General features: G+C 50.0%; 1 protein-coding gene across 5 annotated transcripts in view; it reads right to left on the minus strand.

Moving 5' to 3' along the window:
- Positions 1-19,867, minus strand: part of TOP2B (DNA topoisomerase II beta) — a 78,246-nt gene extending 58,379 nt beyond the window's left edge. For 2 of the 5 annotated variants that reach the window (XM_040353012.1, XM_040353009.1), the window contains exon 1: positions 19,404-19,866. In XM_040353012.1, coding sequence (XP_040208946.1) covers positions 19,404-19,487 — 84 coding nt within the window. In that variant the 5' untranslated portion in view covers positions 19,488-19,866. Of the gene's footprint in view, positions 1-19,403 lie in introns of all 5 variants that reach the window. The other 3 variants (XM_040353008.1, XM_040353007.1, XM_040353010.1) reach the window with 2 other exon arrangements.
- Between the last annotated feature and the right edge of the window lie 427 nt (positions 19,868-20,294).

The following is a 20,294-nucleotide window of genomic DNA, read 5'->3' on the forward strand; positions in this document are numbered from 1 at the left end:
TGTAAGCTTCCTTCCAACCACTTTGCATATATATATACTGTGATTCTGAACTTGCCAAATATGCTGCAGCAATCTCCACTGAGTCTGGCTGCATCCATTTTAACTGTGGGCAGCTGAAGCTGCTGCCTGTTCACTTCCTGGATTTACGCAGGGCTGGAGGCACACCTCCAGCCCTGCATCTCTCATTGGCCCTCTTATGACTCATCCCCCCTCCCTTCCTGGCAAACTCTTATGCCGCGTACACACCATCACTTTATGTGATGAAAAAAAATGACGTTTTTAAAAACGTCACTTTAATTGACTGTGTGTGGGGGAAAACGTCGTTTTATGTCTTGTAAAAAACGACCAAAAAAAATTGAAGCATGCTTCAATTTTATGTGTCGTTTTTCAAAAGTGCACTTTTTACTTCACAGAAATTGACCGTGTGTAGCAAAAAACGTTGTTTTCTAAGACGTTTTTTCATCCACGCATGCCCAGAAGCTACTTATGAAGCGAGCTTCAATGGTAAAACGTGGTGGAACGTAACCTCACTTTGCAAGATCATTGTGAGAAAACGATGGTGTGTAGGCAACTTCGTCTTTGAAAATTGAAGTTTCAAAAACGTCATTTTTTACTTCACAGAAAGTGTCGTTTTTTTCCATCACAGAAAGTGATGGTGTGTACGCGGCATAACAAGAGTGAGAGAGAGAGCTGTGCATGATGTCATAAGCCTAGACTTTTTACCAGACAAGAAAGAGGAAATGGACTGTATAAGGTATTTACTGGCAGAAAAAGATAAGTTTTACTTTCCAAACTTAAAACAACAAGGGCAGAAGATTTAATAGATGGAAAGTTGAATTTTTTTTCTGAAGGTCCACTTTAATGTCGGGATCCACCCAGATACCTGAGCGGCAGTGCGTGCCACTGAGAGCCTGAAACAGCCGATCCAGCCCTTTCCACAGCTCTGCGCTTCAGTGAGTACTAGAGGGGCAGAGCAGAGAGCTGGAGATGGTTCACACTGGGGGCGGCACGACATGCCACGCGACTCGGCAAGGCGACGTGCGGACAACTTCAGAGGCGACTTGCAAAATGACTTTTGTATTGAAGTCAATGGAAGTCGCCCCCAAAGTAGTACAGGAACCTTTTTCCAAGTCGGAGCAACTTGAGTCTCTCCTATTAGAACGGTTCCTATGTACAGAACGGGTCCCTGACGAGTTGCCCCTGTGTGAACCAGCTCTGACAGTCATTGCTCTTTGCTCAATGAAGACCAAACGATCAGCGGTCTTTAAATACTTGGTTCTCGGTCTTAAAGGCAGCGAGGGACAGATGCAGTTTTGGAGTATGCAGGTTTGTTTTGTTTTTTATTTTTCAAAACCCATACTTCACTTTTAATTGCACTTTGCACTCTTCTTTTTGCGTTCCAGAAATGAGAAACTTCACCTCCCTCCTGATCATTTATCTACAGAGGTCCAAGTAACAGCATCCATAGATAATACAGTATAACAGATGAAACAATCTGAAAGAACAGATTTCCTAATTCACTAAACAAGCATGGTTTTATTATAGTTGGAATTTGTGTGGTTGCCAGGTAACAAAAACACTTTCCTCAGAAGACCTCAGAGCATCCCAGAAGTTAGACGATTGAGAAAACAAGTAATCATTCTTAAACTCAAGGTGACAAAATCTATTTACTACATGAAAAAAGCTATACAAGCATATGAAGCTTTGGAATCTGTCAAGCTTCTGTGAGGGGTTAGCTCGGTAGCGGGGTGTGTGACCCCTTGGGTGGGTTCACCACACACTGAATTTACACAGACTGGCAGTCGAAGACGGTTGAAAACAAAGTTTTTGGTTTATTTTTCCATCTTGCTGGAAAACAATTGCAAGCATCCAAACAGCATAAACAAAATCAAACATAAAATAAATCCTAGCCACTTTGGGCGTCTACCTTCCACACAGGAACCTATCTATGAAGTCTAACACAGCCTAGCGCTGGGCAGACAGTGCTGGACATATAGCACAAAACAATAGTCTTTTGATTTTTATCACACAGAAAAATCAATCCTCTCCTCACCTTCTCAGGAGACTTTCAGTACGCTGATCTCCTACTCACAAAGCCTTAGGAATGATGCAGCCCATTAGTGGTAATCCTTTGGACTACTTATAGAGGCCTTAATTGCCTCATTCTGAACAGCTGAAGTTTTTCAACGGCCTCAAACAAGGCAGAAATGTATGTCCCATCTGTGACAACACCCACAGATTTACCTGACTTCCTGTCACACTTCCAAAGAAACATATACAGTACAACCCTCAACACACATGAAGCTTCATTACATTCAAAACAAGAGCTAAAATGAATGTGTTTCTAAAGAAAATGAGGGTCCAACTTCCTTATAGCACTGTTCACATAGGATAAAACGTAGGCATTTCATCATATGATCTCTGTTCCTAGAGAGCATCAGTGTCCCGATTGGCTAATTGTTCCCTTCAGTAAGGAGTAGGCTTTTGGTCACATGAAGGAATATACAGTGCCTTAAAAAAAATTCATACCCTTGAAAATTCTACACATTTTGTCATGTTACAACCAAAAATGTTAATGTATTTTATTGGGATTTTAAGTGGAAGTAAAATTATAAATGTTTTTTTTTTTTCGAATATGTGAAAAGTGTGGTGTGCGTTTGTAATCAGCCCCCCAACTCAATACTTTGTAGAACCATCTTTCGCTGCAATTACAGCTGCAAGCTGGGGATGTCTCTACCAGCTTTGCACATCTAGAGAATTAAAGTTTTGCCCATTTTTCTTTTCAAAATATCTCAAGCTCTGTCAGATTGGATGGAGAGCGCTTGCAATTTTCAAGTCTTACCACAGATTCTCAATTGGATTTAGGTCTGGACTTTGACTGGGCCATTCTAACACATGAATATGCTTTGATCTAAACCATTCCACTGTAGCTCTGGTTGTATGTTTAGGGTCATTGTGAACCTCCACCCCAGTCTCGAGTCTTTTTTAGGTTTTCTATGGGGTTGAGATCTGGAGACTGGCTAGGCCACTCCAGGACCTTGAAATATTCTTTACGAAGCCACTCCTTCGTTGCCCGGGCGGTGTGTTTGGGATCATTGTCATGATGAAAGACCCAGCCACGTTTCATCTTCAATGCCCTTGCTGATGGGAGGAGATTTGCACTCAAAATCTCACGATACATTGCCCCATTCATTCTTTCATGTACATGGATCAGTCTTCCTGTTCCCTTTGCAGAGAAACAGCTCCAAAGCATGATGCTGCCACCCCCATGCTTCACAGTAGGTATGGTGTTCTTTGGCTGCATTCTCTCTCCTCCAAACACGACGAGTTGTGTTTCTACAAAACAGTTCTACTTTTGTTTCATCTGACCATATGACATCCTCCCAATCCTCTTCTGGATCATCCAAATGCTCTCTAGCAAACCTCAGATATGTACTGGCTTAAGCAGGGGGACATGTCTGGCACTGCAGGATCTGAGTCCCTGGCGGCGTAGTGTGTTACTGATGGTAGCCTTCGTTACGTTGGTCCCAGCTCTCTGCAGGTCATTCACTAGGTCCCCTCGTGTGGTTCTGGGATTTTTGCTCATCGTTCTTGTGATCATTTTGACCCCACGGGGTGAGATCTTGCGTGGAGCCCCAGATCGAGGGAGATTATCAGTGGTCTTGTATGTCTTCCATTTTCTAATTATTGCTCCCACAGTTGATTTCTTCACACCAAGCTGCTTGGCTATTGCAGATTCAGTCTTCCCAGCCTGGTGCAGGTCTACAATTTTGTTTCTGGTGTCTTTCTACAGCTCTTTGGTCTTCACCATAATGGAGTTTGGAGTGTGACTGTTTGAGGTTGTGGACAGGTGTATTTTATACTGATAAGAAATTCAAACAGGTGCCATTAAATACAGGTAATGAGTGGAGGACAGAGGAGCCTCTTAACCATTTAAGACCCGGACCATAACGCAGGTAAAGGACCTGGCCAGTTTTTGCAATTCGGCACTGCGTCGCTTTAACTGACAATTGGGCGGTCGTGCGATGTGGCTGCCAAACAAAATTGGCGTCCTTTTTTTCCCACAAATAGAGATTTCTTTTGGTGGCATTTGATCACCTCTGCGGTTTTTATTTTTAGCACTATAAACAAAAATAGAGCGACAATTTTGAAAAAAAACAATATTTTTTACTTTTTGCTATAATAAATACCCCCAAAAAAGATATATATATATATATATATAAAAAAAAAATTCTCAGTTTAGGCTGATACGTATTCTTGTGCATATTTGTGGTAAAAAAAAAAAAAAAAAAAAAACGCAAAAAGCGTTTATCGATTGTTTTGCGCAAAATTTATAGCGTTTACAAAATAGGGGATAGTTTTATTGCATTTTTATTAATAATTTTTTTTTTTACTACTAATAGCGGCGTTCAGCGATTTTTTCGTGACTGCGGCATTATGGCGAATACATCGGACAATTTTGACACATTTTTGGGACCATTGTCATTTTCACAGCAAAAAATGCTATAAAAATGCATTGTATACTGTGAAAATGACAATTGCAGTTTGGGAATTAACCACTAGGGGGCGCTGAAGGGGTTAAGTGTGACCTCATATGTGTTTCTAACTGTAGGGGGGCGGGGCTGGATGTCATTGATCGCCTTTCCCTATATCAGGGAACAGACGATCAATGACAGCGCCACAGTGAAGAACGGGGAAGCTGTGTTTACACACAGCTCTCCCCGTTCTTCAGCTCCGGGGACCGAACGCAGGACTCCAGCGGCGATCGGGTCCGCGGGTCCCGGAGCTTCAGACCGGGTCGCGGGCGCTTGCCCGCGACTGGGCACTTAAAGAGGACGTACAGGTACGTGCTTGTGCCCAGCCGTGCCATTCTGCCGACGTATATGTGCAGGAGGCGGTCCTTAAGTGGTTAAAGAAGAAGATACAGGTCTGTGAGAGCCAGAAATCTTGCTTGTTTGTAGGTGACCAAATACTTATTTTCCACCATAATTTGCAAATAAATTCTTTCCAAATCAGACAATGCGATTGTCTGGATTTGTTTCCACATGTTGTCTCTCATAGTTGAGGTATACCTATGATGACAATTACAGGCCTCTCTCATCTTTTTAAGTGGGAGAACTTGCACAATTGCTGGCTGACTAAATACTTTTTTTGCCCCACTGTATGCGCCACTTCGTGTTCATCTATCACAAAAAATACATTTACATTTGTGGTTATAACATGACAGAATGCTGAAAATTTCAAGGGGTATGAATACCTTTTCAAGTCACTGTAAAAGCAGCATTTTACCAGAAAAAGTTAAACATATACTTTTTTAATCTGCAGACATGCATTCTGTAAGGCTCCATGTACACGGGACGCTTTTACAATGGCGCCTGAATGATTAAATTTGACAGCTAGTAATTTAAAACGCCCGTTTTGCAACGTTTAAATGCCGCGTTTAGAAGCGCTTCAATAAAAAAATAAAAATAGATTAAATGGGCAAAAACGAAAAACGCCTATAAACGAAATGCGGCTAAACGCGGGTTACCACGTGGAAATCTGCCTATGAACTGATTTTTTTTGCTTTCAAATAAACACTGTTAAACGCAACTGCCTAAAAACGGCAATAAACGAGACTGTGTACATGGTAGAGCTGCACGATTCTGACTAAAATGAGAATCACGATTTTTTTATTTAGTAGATATATCACGATTCTCGTGGCGTAACATCATCTTTCACATTAAAACAAAAAAAATTGGCCTAACTTTACTGTTTCGTTTTTTTTTTTGCATTGAAGTGTATTTTTTCCACAAGAAATTGCATTTGAAAGACAGCTGGGCAAATACAGCGCGACATAAAATATTGCAGCAATATATATATATATAATGTTTAGGGGTTCCAAGTATTTTTCTAGCAAAAAATATTGATTTTAACTTAAAGGGGTTGTAAAGGGAAAAAATGTTTTCCCTAAATAGCTTCCTTTACCTTAGTGCAGTCCTCCTTCACTTACCTCAGCCTTCCATTTTGCTTTTAAATGTCCTTATTTCTTATGAGAAATCCTCACTTCCTGTTCTTCTGTCTGTAACTACACACAATAATGCAAGGCTTTCTCCCTGGTGTTGAGAAAGCCTCTTGAAGGGGGAGGGGGCAAGCAAGAGTGTCAGGACACCCACTAACACACAGCTCCTTTCTCTATCTGCAAAGTAGAGAGTGTCCTGACACGCCTGCTCGCCCCCTCCCCCCTCAAGAGGCTTTCTCCACACCAGGGAGAAAGCCTTGCATTACTGTGTGGCGTTACAGACAGAAGAACAGGAATTGAGGATTTCTAAGAAGAAATAAGGACATTTAAAAGCAAAATGGAAGGATGAGGTAAGTGAAGGAGGACTGCACTAAGGTAAAGGAAGCTATTTAAGGAAAAAAAATATTTCCTTTACAACCCCTTTAAGAAACAGTGTCAGAAAAAGATTTGGACTTTAAGTGGTTAATCTTCCTGCATTTACACAGAGACATTTGCTCCAAGAAGGAAGTTAGTTACAATGTTTCGTGTTGTTACAAACTTTGTTTCTTTACACACAGAAGTTTATCCCTTTGATCTAAGAAGGAGGGATTAGTTACAATGCTTCCTGTTAAGAAACTTGGCAGACTGCCCAGATATTTTCTTTACACGCGTTTATTCCTTTGATCTAAACTTGGCAGACTGCCCAGATATTTTCTTTACACACGTTTATTCCTTTGATCTAAACTTGGCAGACTGCCCAGATATTTTCTTTTGACAGCTAAATGAGCAGATAAAGTCTCTCCACTTGTTATATGAAAGAATCGCCAAACTCTGCATTGGAGATCATCAGGGGGGTTGAATTGAGATCACGATTTTTAAACGATTAATTGTGCAGCTCTAGTACATGGTCACAGGGGATAACATTGAAAGAGTTAAGGGGCAGTTGAAAAAAGTGTCAAACTGCACGTACCTTTAGCAGTGTCCCGTGTACATGGGGCCTTAAAAAAAATTAAATTTCCAGCTGTCCCACCACAGAATACCACTCTGTTCGTGGGAAATGATCCCCTAAAGTCTGCTGGGATATCAAACATTGAGGCGTGTCAGTCTCCTGTATCTCCCCCTGCTGACCTGTCACCACTGTGTCCTACAATGACCAGGAAGGTGGTAAGAAGAACCAGTGAAAGCTCTGGAGGACCCAGAGGATCACACTCAAGTATTAGTATCTCAGCACATTTCAAGAGAACATTTCTCATGAATGAACAGTGTTTGGCAGCCCGAAAAAGGTAATTCATGGTCTTCTTTAGCAGAGTATGCATTGCTGCAGATTCCAAATACATGGCAGGATGGTTTAAACTATTTCAGCTCTTCCACTACCTATTACTTAGGTATTCACACAAAATAAAGCAGACATCCTGGCAAATCTCTGTGTATTTATGACCAGGATATGCCTTTTAACTACATGCCGACCAGCCGCCGCAGTTCTACGGCGGCAGGTCGGCTCTCCTGCGCGAGAGCTCGTAGCTCTATGTCACCTTGCGAAGCGGCCACTAGGGGTGCGTGTGCGCCCCCCGCTCGCTCCTGACTCCCGCGCGCATGCCCGGCGGTCGCGATCACCGCCGGGCACCCGCGATCGCTCGTTACAGAGCGGGAACCGGGAGCTGTGTGTGTAAACACACAGCTCCCGGTCCTGTCAGGGGAGAAATGCCTGACCGTCTGTTCATACAATGTATGAACAGCGATCAGTCATTTCCCCTAGTGAGTCCACCCCCCACAGTTAGAACACACCCAGAGAACATACTTAAGCCCTTCCTCGCCCCCTAGTGTTAACCCCTTCCCTGCCAGTGGCATTTTTATAGTAATCAATGCATTTTTATAGCACTGATCGCTATAAAAATTCCAATGGTCCCAAAAATGTGTCAAAAGTGTCCGCCATAATGTCGCATTACCGAAAGAAAAAAATCGCTGATCGCCGTCATTACTAGTAAAAAAATAAATAATAAAAATGCCAAAAAAAAAAAAAACTTTTGGCCAAACCAATAAATAAACGCTTATTGCGTTTTTTTTTACGAAAAATATGTAGAAGAATACTTATCGGCCTAAACTGAGGAAAAAAAGTTTTTTTATATATATTTTTGGGGGATATTTATTGTAGCAAAAAGTAAAAAATATTCATTTTTTTCAAAATTGTCACTTTATTTTTGTTTATAGCGCAAAAAGTAAAAACCGCAGAGGTGATCAAATACCACCAAAAGAAAGCTCTATTTGTGGGGAAAAAAGGACGCCAATTTTGTTTGGGAGCCACGTCGCACGATCGCGCAATTGTCAGTTAAAGCGACGCAGTGCCAAATCGCAAAAAGTGCTCTGGTTTTTGACCAGCAATATGGTCCGGGGCTTAAGTGGTTAAAGTCCTCAAGTACCATGAAAAAGTTACCGGACGGCTATCAAATCAATAAGCATGGTCAAGGTGGTAAGGGGGTGGATAATGAAGGAACAGCTGCTTACCGATGGGGCATCGCTGTTCTTTCCTACAAACAGCAAACCTATCTGTAAGAATCGCTGCACCGACTGCCCGCTTCCAGTCTGAATGTTGATGTCCAAGGTATTACAAGAGTATTCAGCGTACAAGGACATGTGAATGTGCACCAGACTCAACTACAGTACATCACTTTAAGAAATGGAAATCAGATACAATGTGTACCCATATAAATTAATATTGTAATCACTGTGCTACAGTTATAATAATGCAGGTGGGTGCATAAGAGCTTGGAGAATACAATGTAAACTCAGTAAAAACAACAAGCACCTGGCAGTTCAAAAAAAATACTGAAATCAGAAAAGCATTGGTTGCAAAGGAGAGAAGCAGGGTTACATTGAAACCATTTAAGGCTACACTCTTGGTTATATACAATAAGTCTGAGCACCAGATTATGACTGACCATAGACAAGCAGCATCTTCCTAGAGAGCAATGGGCTGAGAAAAATCTGCTAGGCCCTTCACAACGAGTGCCAAATAGCTGCTGTTCTTGCCAGAAATGCAGTATCTCTGCTTTCAGTTCAGATCACAGCAAGTAGCAAACACAATCTTAGCTGTGTAAACGAATCCTATCATCTTGCATGTAAAGGAGATGAACGGGTTTGAAATGCAGCTTGGGTGGCTACCAAGGCTCCGTTAATATATACATAACGTAGTATTTAACCACTTGCCAACCTGGCCAATTCTGACACTTCGCTCCTACGTGTAAAAATCATAATTTTTTTTCTAAAAAAATTACACAGAACCCCCAAACATTATATATGTTTTTTTTTAGCAGAGACCCTAGAGAATACAATGGCGATCATCGCAATTTTTTATCTTTGCACGGCTCCGCGCGCAGAAAGAGAGAGCGCCCCGCAGGTCCGCAGAGAGGGAGAGAGCGCCCAGCAGGTCCGCAGAGAGGGAGAGAGCGCCCCGCAGGTCCGCAGAGAGGGAGAGAGCGCCCCGCAGGTCCGCAGAGAGGGAGAGAGCGCCCCGCAGGTCCGCAGAGAGGGAGGGAGCTCGCCCCGCAGGTCCGACCAGGGAGGGAGCTCGTCAGGCAGGTCCACTCACACACAGCGCCCCGCGCGCGGCAGGTCCACACACACAGCGCCCCGCGCGCGGCAGGTCCACACACACAGCGCCCCGCGCGCGGCAGGTCCACACACACAGCGCCCCGCGCGCGGCAGGTCCACACACACAGCTCCCCGCGCGCGCCAGGTCCACACACACAGCTCCCCGCGCGCGCCAGGTCCACACACACAGCGCCCCGCGCGCGCCAGGTCCACACACACAGCGCCCCGCGCGCGCCAGGTCCACACACAGCGCCCCCGCGTGCGCCAGGTCCACACACAGCGCCCCCGCGCGCGCCAGGTCCACACACACACAGCGCCCCGCGCGCGCCAGGTCCACACACACACAGCGCCCCGCGCGCGCCAGGTCCACACACACAGCGCCCCGCAGGTCCACACACACAGCGCCCCGCAGGTCCCCGCGCGCGGCAGGTACACACAGCGCCCCGCGCGCGGCAGGTCCACACACACAGCGTCCCGCCACGGCAGGTCCACACACACAGCGCCCCGCGCGCGGCAAGTCCACACACACAGCGCCCCCGCGCACGCCAGGTCCACACACAGCGCCCCGCGCGCGCCAGGTCCACACACACACAGCGCCCCGCGCGCGCCAGGTCCACACACACACAGCGCCCCGCCGCGGCAGGTCCACACACACACACACACAGCACCCCGCGCGCGGCAGGTCCACACACACACACACACACACACACACACACACACACACACAGCGCCCCGCGCGCGGCAGGTCCACACACACACACAGCGCCCCGCGCGCGGCAGGTCCACACACAGCGCCCCGCGCGCGGCAGGTCCACACACAGCGCCCCGCGCGCGGCAGGTCCACACACAGCGCCCCGCGCGCGGCAGGTCCACACACACACAGCGCCCCGCGCGAGCCAGGTCCACACACACACAGCGCCCCAGGTCCACACACAGCGCCCCGCGCGCGCCAGGTCCACACACAGCGCCCCAGGTCCACACACACAGCGCCCCGCGCGCGCCAGGTCCACACACACACAGCGCGCGCCAGGTCCACACACACAGCGCGCCCCGCGCGCGCCAGGTCCACACACACAGCGCCCCGCGCGCGCCAGGTCCACACACACAGCGCCCCGCGCGCGGCAGGTCCCCACACACACAGCGCCCCGCGCGCGGCAGGTCCACACACACACAGAGCGCCCCGCAGGTCCGCAGAGAGGGAGGGAGCTCGCCCCGCAGGTCCGACCAGGGAGGGAGCTCGTCAGGCAGGTCCACTCACACACCGCCCCGCGCGCGGCAGGTCCACACACACAGCGCCCCGCGCGCGCCAGGTCCACACACACAGCGCCCCGCGCGCGCCAGGTACACACAGCGCCCCGCGCGCGCCAGGTCCACACACACAGCGTCCCGCCACGGCAGGTCCACACACACAGCGCCCCGCGCGCGGCAAGTCCACACACACAGCGCCCCCGCGCACGCCAGGTCCACACACAGCGCCCCGCGCGCGCCAGGTCCACACACACACAGCGCCCCGCGCGCGCCAGGTCCACACACACACAGCGCCCCGCCGCGGCAGGTCCACACACACAGCACCCCGCGCGCGGCAGGTCCACACACACACACACACACACACACACACACACACACACACACAGCGCCCCGCGCGCGGCAGGTCCACACACACAGCGCCCCGCGTGCGGCAGGTCCACACACACACACAGCGCCCCGCGCGCGGCAGGTCCACACACACACACACAGCGCGCGGCAGGTCCACACACAGCGCCCCGCGCGCGGCAGGTCCACACACAGCGCCCCGCGCGAGCCAGGTCCACACACACACAGCGCCCCAGGTCCACACACAGCGCCCCGCGCGCGCCAGGTCCACACACACAGCGCCCCAGGTCCACACACACAGCGCCCCGCGCGCGCCAGGTCCACACACACAGCGCGCGCCAGGTCCACACACACAGCGCGCCCTGCGCGCGCCAGGTCCACACACACAGCGCCCCGCGCGCGCCAGGTCCACACACACACACAGCGCCCCGCGCGCGGCAGGTCCCCACACACACAGCGCCCCGCGCGCGGCAGGTCCACACACACACAGAGCGCCCCGCAGGTCCGCAGAGAGGGAGGGAGCTCGCCCCGCAGGTCCGACCAGGGAGGGAGCTCGTCAGGCAGGTCCACTCACACACCGCCCCGCGCGCGGCAGGTCCACACACACAGCGCCCCGCGCGCGCCAGGTCCACACACACAGCGCCCCGCGCGCGCCAGGTCCACACACACAGCGCCCCGCGCGCGCCAGGTCCACACACACAGCGCCCCGCGCGCGCCAGGTCCACACACACAGCGCCCCCGCGCGCGCCAGGTCCACACACAGCGCCCCCGCGCGCGCCAGGTCCACACACACAGCGCCCCCGCGCGCGCCAGGTCCACACACACAGCGCCCCCGCGCGCGCCAGGTCCACACACAGCGCCCCGCAGGTCCACACACACACAGCGCCCCGCAGGTCCCCGCGCGCGGCAGGTACACACACACAGCGCCCCGCGCGCGGCAGGTACACACACACAGCGTCCCGCCGCGGCAGGTCCACACACACACACAGCACCCCGCGCGCGGCAGGTCCACACACACAGCACCCCACGCGCGGCAGGTCCACACACACACACACACACACACAGCGCCCCGCGCGCGGCAGGTCCACACACACAGCGCCCCGCGCGCGGCAGGTCCACACACACAGCGCCCCGCGCGCGGCAGGTCCACACACAGCGCCCCGCGCGCGGCAGGTCCACACACAGCGCCCCGCGCGCGGCAGGTCCACACACAGCGCCCCGCGCGCGGCAGGTCCACACACACACAGCGCCCCAGGTCCACACACACACACAGCGCCCCAGGTCCACACACAGTGCCCCGCGCGCGCCAGGTCCACACACACAGCGCCCCAGGTCCACACACACAGCGCCCCGCGCGCGCCAGGTCCACACACACAGCGCGCGCCAGGTCCACACACACACAGCGCGCGCCAGGTCCACACACACACAGCGCGCGCCAGGTCCACACACACAGCGCGCCCCGCGCGCGCCAGGTCCACACACACACACACACACAGCGCCCCGCGCGCGCCAGGTCCACACACACACACAGCGCCCCGCGCGCGGCAGGTCCCCACACAGCGCCCCGCGCGCGGCAGGTCCACACACACACAGCGCCGCGCGCGGCAGGTCCACACACAGCGCCCCGCAGGTCCACACACACAGCACCCCGCGCGCGGCAGGTCCACACACACAGCGCCCCACGCGCGGCAGGTCCACACACAGCTCCCCGCGCGCGGCAGGTCCACACACAGCTCCCCGCGCGCGGCAGGTCCACACACACACAGCGCCCCGCGCGCGGCAGGTCCACACACAGCGCCCCGCGCGCGGCAGGTCCACACACACAGCGCCCCGCGCGAGGCAGGTCCACACACACACAGCGCCCGGCTGGTCCACACACACACACACAGAGCGCCCGGCTGGTCCACACACACACACAGAGCGCCCGGCAGGTCCACACACACACAGAGCGCCCCGCTCGCGGCAGGTCCACACACACACAGCGCCCCGCGCGCGGCAGGTCCACAGCTCTCTGCATGGACCCGCCGCGCGGGCTCTCTCTGCGTGGGCCGGCTCTCTGTGGACCTGCCGCGCGAGCTCTCTGCGTGGGTCGGCTTTCTCTCTCTGCGCGGACCCTGATTTGGTTCAAATGGTGTGAGACGTGTGGCGGCAACCAGGTGAGAAGTACAAAGCCAAGTGTCTTGCCTACAGTATAGCATGGTGGTGGTAGTGTCATGGTCTGGGGCTGCATGAGTGCTGACGGCACTGGGGAGCTACAGTTCATTGGGGGAACCATGAATGCCAACATATACTGTAGCAATGCATGATCCCCTTCCTTCAGAGACTGGGTCGCAGGGCAGTATTCCAACATAATAACACCTTCAAGATTACCACTGCCTTGCTAAAGAAGCTGAGGGTAAAGGTGATGGACTGGCCAAGCACATCTCCAGACCTAAACCCTATTGAGCATCTGTTGGCCATCCTCAAACTTAGTTATCACTTTTGCCTTATGGCACGGTGCATCGTGCTGGAAAATGCATTGTTCTTCACCAAACTATTGTTAGAAGAAGTTGCTGTTGGAGGGTGTTTTGGTACCATTCTTTATTCATGGCTGTGTTTTTGGGCAAAATTGTGAGTGATCCCACCCCCTTGGATGAGAAGCAACCCCACACATGAATGGTCTCAGGATTCTTTACTGTTGTCATGACACAGGACTGATGGTAGCGCTCACCTTTTCTTCTCCGGACAAGCCTTTTTCCTGATGCCCCAAACAATCGGAAAGAGGCTTCATCGGAGAATATGACTTTGCCCCAGTCCTCGGCAGTCCATTCACCATATTTTCTGAAGAAGATCAATCTGTCCCTGATGTTTTTTTTGGAGAGAAGTGCCTTCTTTGCTGCCCTTCTTGACACCAGGCCATCTTCCAAAAGTCTTCGCCTCACTGTGCGTGCAGATGCGCTCACACCTGCCTGCTGCCATTCCCGAGCAAGCTCTGCACTGGTGGCACTCCGATCCCGCAGCTGAATCCTCTTTAGGAGACGGTCCTGGCGCTTGCTGGACTTTCTTGGGCACCCTGAAGCCTTCTTCACAAATGCAGAGGAATTTTTTTTATGGGATTAAGTTAATTTTCATGGCAAAGAGGAACTTTGCAATTAATTGCAATTCGTCTGATCACTCTTCATAACATTCTGGAGTATATGCAATTTCCCATCTCAATAACTGAGGCAGCAGCCTTTGTGAAAATTAGTATTTGTGTCATTCTCAAAACTTTTGGCCATGGCTGTACTCACTTTTGTAAGATACTGTATATAGCAAGTCCCCTACTTACAAAAGATTTACGCTTGTTCGTAAATTCAACTTGTTCTCAAGTCCAGCAAAGATCAGTGCCTACAAAGGCTGCGAACGCTGATCAGGGTGTTCTGGTGGGGGGGGGGGGGGGCCCTGTCAGAACACAAATGCACAGCATTGGAGATCACTGCACCAACATTGCTTGTGTTGGTATGGCGATCTGTCAGGTTATTTTCATTCAGCCCGCTGGGTTGAATGAAAAAAAGAAAAAAGGGGTGTACCCAGCTTTACACGATTGGTCAATTGGACATGTTAGTATCTGTGAAAATTCTTAAGTAGAATGTTTGTATGTAGGGGACTTACTGTACTGCGTTTCTCTACTTGCCAAATATGCTGCAGAAATCTCCTTCCACCAAGTCTAGATGTATCCATTTTAACTGTGGGCAGCTGAAGCTGCTGCCTGTTCACTTTCTGGATTTACACAGAGGCGCACACACATACATACTCACACCACTGCTTGCCTGCACATTATCTCCACCCTCATTCAGCTCTGCAACTCTCCTTGGCTCTCTTATGACTCATCCCTCCTCCATTCTCCTGATCCCACACCTCCCTTGCTAGCAAACTCTCACACGCATGAGAGAGCTGTGTATGATGTACTATGCCTAGCTTAGGCCAATGACCAGACAAAGAGAGAGTGGGTTGTATAAGGCATTTACTGGCAGAAAAAAATGTTTTACTCTTCAAAGTTAAAACAACAAGGGCAGAATATTTAATAGAAGGAAAAATACTGAAGGGTCGGCATTCTGCATGAAAAGTGTGTGTTTCTGCAGGTTTTCACACTTTACCACACCGTGCTGCTGTGCACACATTTTCATGCACCGTGTTAGACATTCCATTCCAAAATACACAGGCGGAAATTTAGCTCAAATAAAAATGTAGTGCTTTTTAGCAGCACATTGTATGCTGTGGTGCATTGCAGAGCAGGTGGGTATTGCTGCTATTCAAAAGAAAATGTGCATATGTGAATGCCTAATGTCTCTAGAGATAATGACAGAAGCAATTAGGAGACATCTTATATGTACTCCAGCAGCACGTGTGGCTGAATAATTGGAGACTTTTACACCTGAGCAGCAAGGACCTTGTAATTTGGCCCATTATACTGCCTAATGGAACCGAATTGAGCGCCACCAGCGGACACGGATTAGGGTAGTGAAGGCAATGACCATTGACCAACCTCCTTTTCATTGTTCAGAAGGAAAAAAGTAGCACTGCTACTGGGGACTTGGTGATCATTCAGCGGACAGGACCATCTTTAGGATCCAACAGACATCTACTGATACCCATGTCAAGCTTACGGCCCAAACCCAGCCTGCCCCCTATACTGCAACACCCCTTTCCGGAACCACCTACCCAAAACCCTTTTACAAGAGGCCCTGGCTCCTTCCTACCTCTTCACCTCTAGTGTTGATGGTCCTGCACAGAATGGTGCGCATGCAATGGTGTGTGAGCACTCGTGTGCTAGTTCTGTGGGCCAAGTTTGGCATTAAATTGGCCTCTCCATTAATAGCCAAACACAAGGCACAATTTTAATCTTTTTCCACACAAAAAGACCAGACACAATGGCCACTAGAGGCCTCTTTGACAATAGGATGGTGGAGGTTTCTCTTCCCTTTTTCTCTTTTTGCTCCCGTTCTCCCCCCTTATTTTGCCTTTGTTTTTCTTTTCGCCCGGGGTATAGGGTTAAAGCAGACTTACTCCACCGTAGCTATGGGAAAATTGGAGGAAGGGAGGTGAATGTTAAATTATTTATTTTTGACTTTCTCTTTGATTTTTTTTTTTGTTTGTTTGTTATGGGGGAGTAAAATAACGGATAATGCTTTTGATTAGATCAACTTTTCTCATGTAATGTTTGACTGTTTATTATATAGATGATGTAACATAAGAAAGTAGAATGCTGTTGTTAATAACAATAAAAAAAATTTGATTATAAAAAAAATAAAATTGGCCTCTCCCCCCCCAGGGACTGTGACATGACCGCCTGGGTTCATAGGAAGTGAGATTGCGTCACTGAACCTGGAAAACTACCGGTGCTGAACCATGGGTCAGCGTCATCAAGGGACAACTCCATAGAGCCTTGGTGCCTCTGGGGTTCCTTGCAGACACTAATGTGTGTTTCCCTATTGGAGCAGTGATTTCTAGTGGTCTCATATATGTCCCCAGTCTATGACTGTCTCCTGAAGCATGTCCTCAGTCTCTAAACTACTACAGCATGTTTACAGGATCTGACCATGCCTTGCACCAGATCTGCAATCTCTGACCATCTCCTATATCATGCCCTCATTCTCTGACCATCTCCTGTTGTGTCTTCTGTCTCAGACATTGAATACTCACTTAATTTTATGGGTGGCCCTTTGATGTCGAGGGCCACACTTAACCTCCTTAGCGGTGTTCCCGAGCGTGACTCAGGGTGGTTTTTCTATGCCATTATCGGTAACCCCGAGTCACGCTCGGGGTAGCTGTGCAGAGCCTGCAGCGGTGCGGCTTACCTTCTCCTGGCAAGTTACTTTCCTTGTCCCTGGATCCAGCGATGCCTCTCCGCTGTGTGAGCGAGCGGGACCTCGCTCGATTCGCACAGTGTCCCCGTGTGCAGCCGATCTCCGGTCCCTGCGAAGTTACGACGCACGGGGACGGAGAACGGCACCAAATTCAAAAAAGTAAACAAACACATTACATACAGTATACTGTAATCTTATAGATTACAGTACTGTATGTAAAAAATACACACCCCCCTTGTCCCTAGTGGTCTGTCCAGTGCCCTACATGTTCTTTTATATAATAAAAACTGTTCTTTCTGCCTGCAAACTGTAGCTTGTCCATAGCAACCAAAAGTGTCTCTTTATGTCAAAAATGGTTTTAGAGCAGCTAAAAAACAGCGATAATAAATTATAATCACTTGCAGAATTGTGCGATAGCGATTTGTGGGGAAATTCGTCATAAAAAAAATAAAAGTAATGACAGCGACAATTCTGCAACTGAGCAAATTTCAGTGATTTTGAGTTGATTACATTATTGAATAATTTTAATTATATTATTATTTATTATATTATAATTTATAATTTTGTTTTTAAAAAAAAATTCATGCCCGGGATGCCTACTAGACTCTTGTTTGGTCAGATTTAAGTGAATTATTCCTAAGAATTACAGGCCTACAGTATAAAACGCTGAATTTCCTTGCAAAATAATTGTACCGCTTTTGGTTCAAAATTCCAGACAGAATCATACCGCCAGGGAGGTTAAGGCCCCAAATGTCATAAAAAAAGTTGATTCCTCATGATTGGCTAAGACACAGCAGAGGTGCCATTGGCTCCAGCAGCTGTCGAAGTCAGTCAATTAGGGGAGAGAGGGGGTGGGTCCAGGTCGGGGCTCTGTCTCTGTCTCTGAATGGATACATGGAGCTCTGACCCGGGTGCCCCCATAGAGAGCTGAAAGGGCACTCGGGAGGAGCAGCAAAGAGGGACCAGATAAGAGGAGGATCCAAAAACTGCACAGAGGTGGTAAATACAGGTGGTCCCGGGTTACAAACAAGATCGGGTCTGTAGGATTATTCTCAGGGCCGGTTCGCACTGGTGCGGTGTCAGAGATCGGATGTGATTCGCACTGCAAAATCACATGCGATCTCTGTGCGATGCGATTTCAGCCATAAAGATTGTATGGCTGAATTTTCATCAAACGCGCACAGGACCCTTTTTTTGTCCACAGCAGAATCGGATGGCATGAACGTGGACACCCACGCTATCCGAGTTTGCAGATCGCACTGCGATGTGCGAACTGAGTGTGTGAACTGTCGCCCGGGAAACATGCGATGGAATCCGCATCACAGCAGCGTGAACCGGCCCCAAGTGTTTCTAAAGTCTAAGTGTTTTCTTTATACCTTAATACATTCTCTACAACAGGGATATGTAATTAGCGGACCTCCAGCTGTTGCAGAACTACAAGTCCCATGAGGCATAGCAAGACTCTGACAGCCACAAGCATGACACCCAGAGGCATGATGGGAATTGTAGTTTTGCAACATCTGGAGGTCCGCTAATTGCATATCCCTGCTCTACAATAAAGGGGAGCTCCATCCGAAAGAAAAAGCTCTGCTTGTCTATACCCCGCCAACCCCTCGCTGTCACATTTGCCACCCTTTGGGGGGGGGCGGTTACCTGGTTTTGACAGGTACCTGCTCCCACTTCTGGCTCAATTTGCCGCTGAAAACAGTCGAAAGTTTGCCCCCCCCATATTCACAAAGAGCAGTAAAAACCGCAAGGCTTCGCTTTCCCTCAGTCAAGATGGCGGGACCAGCACCCGACTGAAAAATGGATTCCTGGACAGGTTAGTGCCCTAATATTAAAAGTCAGCAGCTACAGTATTTATTTTAGGGGGTGGCGCCTGGAGCTCATCTTTACGGTAAAAAAAACTGCCAGCTACTTCGTTCTCCCCCAATCCGTAAACACCTAGTCCTCTCACAGTCCAGCGCTGTCCCTAACCGCAGCCCCGCTCTCCTCTCAAAGCAGACACAAGCAGCCATTGGCTCTTACTGATGTGGTGAAGGAGCTTGCAACGCTGTGTGTGTATATAGATGCACACAGCCCAGATGAGGCATGCACCCCCTCAGCATACAGTTTGTGAGGAGAAGCACAGGCGGGGGTCTCCGGTAGAGGAGGTAGGGGACCACTCTGTAAGATTGTTGCACACAGTAGAGATGTATAATGGTCCCAAAGCCTTTACAATCACTATAATGCTACACAGGCTGATCCCAGACATCAACTGCAGAATGGAGGAGATCCCCCCATTGTTCTAGGCTGGTGATGAGGAATACCCCATGCAGACATCTGATGATGCATTCCCTCTTCCCACCACAAGGTGGGGCCCCCTTCACCGGCGGGCAACCCCCAATCCCCCCGGAGCCCAGGCCTGCAACACTTACCACCCAGGTTAGTCCTCCGCTGCCCCCTCCGCCGCCGCCTCCTCCACCGCCGCCTCCGCCACCTCCTCCACTGGATTTGGACATCTTCCTCCCGGAAGACAATTTCAGTGAAGACGGATATGAATGAAGAGAAGACAAGCTCGTATCTCCCCGGAGATGAGAGGACACCGGGGCCTTCCTTGCTTTCTCCTCAGTGTGCCCGGCCTGGACTCGGCCGCCGCTCCTCAGGACGGTCTAATAAATAAGGATAAAAAAAAGGCCGTGCTAGAGCAGGCCGGCGGAGTGCGGCTGGCGGGGGCTCGTCATGTGGAGGGGTCGCATGAATGACGAAGGCCGCTTGTATACAGCCTCGGTGTGCGGTGCTGCTGACCCCCCGGTTCCCCCTCCTCTTCCTCCCGCAGACAATACACAGCGCCGCTTCCGCTCTCCGCACTTACACACGGGGGGCCCGGGAACGCCGAGCCACCAATGGCGTGCGGCCCAGCGCCTGACGTCACCGCTTATCTGGGCGGAGACTGAGCGCGTACTGTACGAGAGAGGGGGGCGGGAGCTGTGCGGTGATGTCACGGCGGGGGTAAAGGAGTGCAAGTGCCATAACAGAGCAGGAGGACAGCGGGGACAATAGAGGGAGCACTGCGGGCGACATGGGCAGCAGAGCAACGGAGAGGCGTGTCCCTTCTACAACCCTGACATGATCACCTCCCCAGGCCTGGCCCTGCAGTCATCAGCATTCATTTATAAATAGAAAATATATCTCTACATGGAGATAATCAGAGAAATCCCATCAGACTGGAGCCCCTTTCATCAGCCACACATACACCATACAATCTCATTGACAAACCTAAACCATCCAATCAACGTGCCGCTCTTTCCGTTACTTAACCACTTAAG

This window comes from Rana temporaria, chromosome 5 (assembly GCF_905171775.1).
Source record: "Rana temporaria chromosome 5, aRanTem1.1, whole genome shotgun sequence".
Lineage (NCBI taxonomy): Eukaryota > Metazoa > Chordata > Amphibia > Anura > Ranidae > Rana > Rana temporaria.